The sequence below is a fragment of the Anarrhichthys ocellatus genome, unplaced genomic scaffold, assembly GCF_004355925.1.
Source record: "Anarrhichthys ocellatus isolate YVR2014 unplaced genomic scaffold, GSC_Weel_1.0 scaffold150, whole genome shotgun sequence".
NCBI classification, from domain to species: domain Eukaryota; kingdom Metazoa; phylum Chordata; class Actinopteri; order Perciformes; family Anarhichadidae; genus Anarrhichthys; species Anarrhichthys ocellatus.
The window spans coordinates 375,857-378,060 of record NW_022280180.1 but is presented as its reverse complement, the minus strand read 5'-3'; the positions used below and the strand labels follow the sequence as shown (position 1 = coordinate 378,060).

The 2,204-nt window shown below is 41.2% G+C and overlaps 1 protein-coding gene across 1 annotated transcript in view; it reads left to right on the top strand.

Moving 5' to 3' along the window:
* Positions 1-2,198, top strand: part of LOC116400138 (phospholipase A and acyltransferase 4-like) — a 3,772-nt gene extending 1,574 nt beyond the window's left edge. The window contains exons 3-4 of the mRNA XM_031877825.1: positions 736-1,034; positions 1,927-2,198. Of these exons, the coding sequence (XP_031733685.1) occupies positions 736-1,034; positions 1,927-2,058 (431 nt within the window). The 3' untranslated portion in view covers positions 2,059-2,198. The remainder of the gene's footprint in view (positions 1-735; positions 1,035-1,926) is intronic.
* Positions 2,199-2,204: the final 6 nt, after the last annotated feature.

Genomic DNA, 2,204 nt, shown 5'->3' with positions numbered 1-2,204 from the left:
ATAGTATATATCTCTATCTATCTTAAGAGCTAAATGATAAAGTCAAACCAAAGACATTTTTCACAACCTGGCAATCCAAAAAGTTCTTCTTATAACTGATTCGTAAAGCATTAGTATTAAAGGATACGTCTTTCTTGTTAGCAAATGCCACGAGAAGCCCACAACCAACAATGAATATATCTACTAACAAGTACTGTGTGTATTGACGGCTGATACATCCTCTCCCTGTGGGCCATAGAGCTCCACTAACTGATAAACTAACTGCTTTAATATACGACCGTTTGTGTGCAGGCCTCCTGCCGGAACAGTGTAGCTCATTGCACTCGGCCTGCTATTGTTGAACAATGTCATGTGATCAATTGTGTGTGTTTTTTTTACAGAGTTTGCATTCAATGTTTCCAGTTTCTCACTTGCAATTTACAGCTAAATTAACCCAAAATGCCAAAGATCCACTTTGGAACAAAGCTTCAAAAACCTGTTACCATCACCATTGTTTGGCCCTCAATCATTAACCCTTTACAAAATACACAATACACCAAAACACAGGTTTACACTTGTTCTGCCCTTGTTTGTTGAAAAACTTGAATATAATGGCAGCTTGGCTTGTAGATGAATTCAGTTCCAGCAACTATAAAACACTATTTTCAGGGCATGACTGGTTTGGTGAATGTTGCTATTTATCAGTGCTATAAAAGCTAAAGGATACATGTTTCTATATCTTGTCTCTTTCTTCAGATGAGAGGCAACTTATGAACAACATACGTACTTACCTACAAAAAATCTTCCCGGTCTGTGGCGACCTTCTTCTCGGGGAGACCAAGATCCGCAGAGTGCCTCTTGGTGAGGTGAATGTCCCGAAGGGTGTCCGCATCTCTATCAGTAACAGCCGTCACACCTTCACACCATCAGCACCCGAGCACATGAGACCACGGTGTGACGCCCTTCTTGATCAGGACTTCCAGTATAAACTCTTCACCCTCAACTGCGAGCACTTTGCCACTTTTGTACGTTACGGAAAAGCAGTGTGCAACCAGGTATGACTTTAGCAGTGCAAAAGTGATCATCTTAAGTGCGATAACTGCCCTGTTTAGATTAAGCAGCAACCTGCATGTTTGGCCATATTAGACCAACCAAACTGTCAATTGTGTGTTATATTTATATCTACGTAAAAATATTCACAAAAGCTTGCACATCTATACGACAAATACTAATACTAATGCTCCCACGATCACTGAAATGTTCATGGAGCATCGTCTCCCGTCTAAGCCCAGTGACATAGTCGAGACAAAACACAGCTCAATGAAATCTATTGACACTACTCTGACCCCCAGTTTACCCTCATGTATCTACAAGGATTGCATCAATCTGAAGAACTTAACAAAATTCAATATATCAAATTGGTATGAGTTACATTAGAGGGAAATGTAAGTCTGTACTAAGAGATTCAGTTTTTGCTGAAAGGTGAATACGTCGTATCTGTTGTTGCGTGTCGCTTTAAAGGAGCAGTGTGTTTGTGGCATCGCGTGGTGAGTTGCAGATTGCAACCATCTGAAACCATAGTGGTGCACAGCGGTGTTGGAGAACTATGGTGACCTTCGGGTCATGCAAAAATACAAAAAGTCCATATTTGGAGGCTGTTTGTTTTGTCCGTTCTGGGCTCCTGTAGAAACACGGCGCCGCTACACGGTGGACTCCGAGGAAGAGGCCCAGCTCCATACGTAGATATGAAGGGCTTATTCTATGCTAAGACAACAACGCTTCGAAGTTCCAGATGATGAAAACTTAGTTATGAATATTATATACCATTGCTAATAATATATCTCCCTACAGTGTACACACTGCTCCTTTATGTGGTCTGATACATTTGTAAGACCTTGCTGACCTTAATGACCACTAAGAGGCTGCTATTCTCTTCTTTCTCTTTAGATTCCTGCAAGACCGAAGAATAAAGAGTGCGAGGTGGCCACTGCCGTCTTCAAGAACGTTGTCAGCGCTAAAGAAACTGCTCAAGACGCCTTGAACTTTACCTCTGACTTCTTTAATGCGCGTGTGTGGTAGCAAAACGCATTCTGGGCGAATGAAGTGAACACTGGTGTAAATCATAAATGGTCTGTTGGACTATATTAACCCTCAATTATTAATACAATTCATCAGATTTACTAATCAATCATTGTCATGCAACCTCAGCCTACCATGCCAAATGT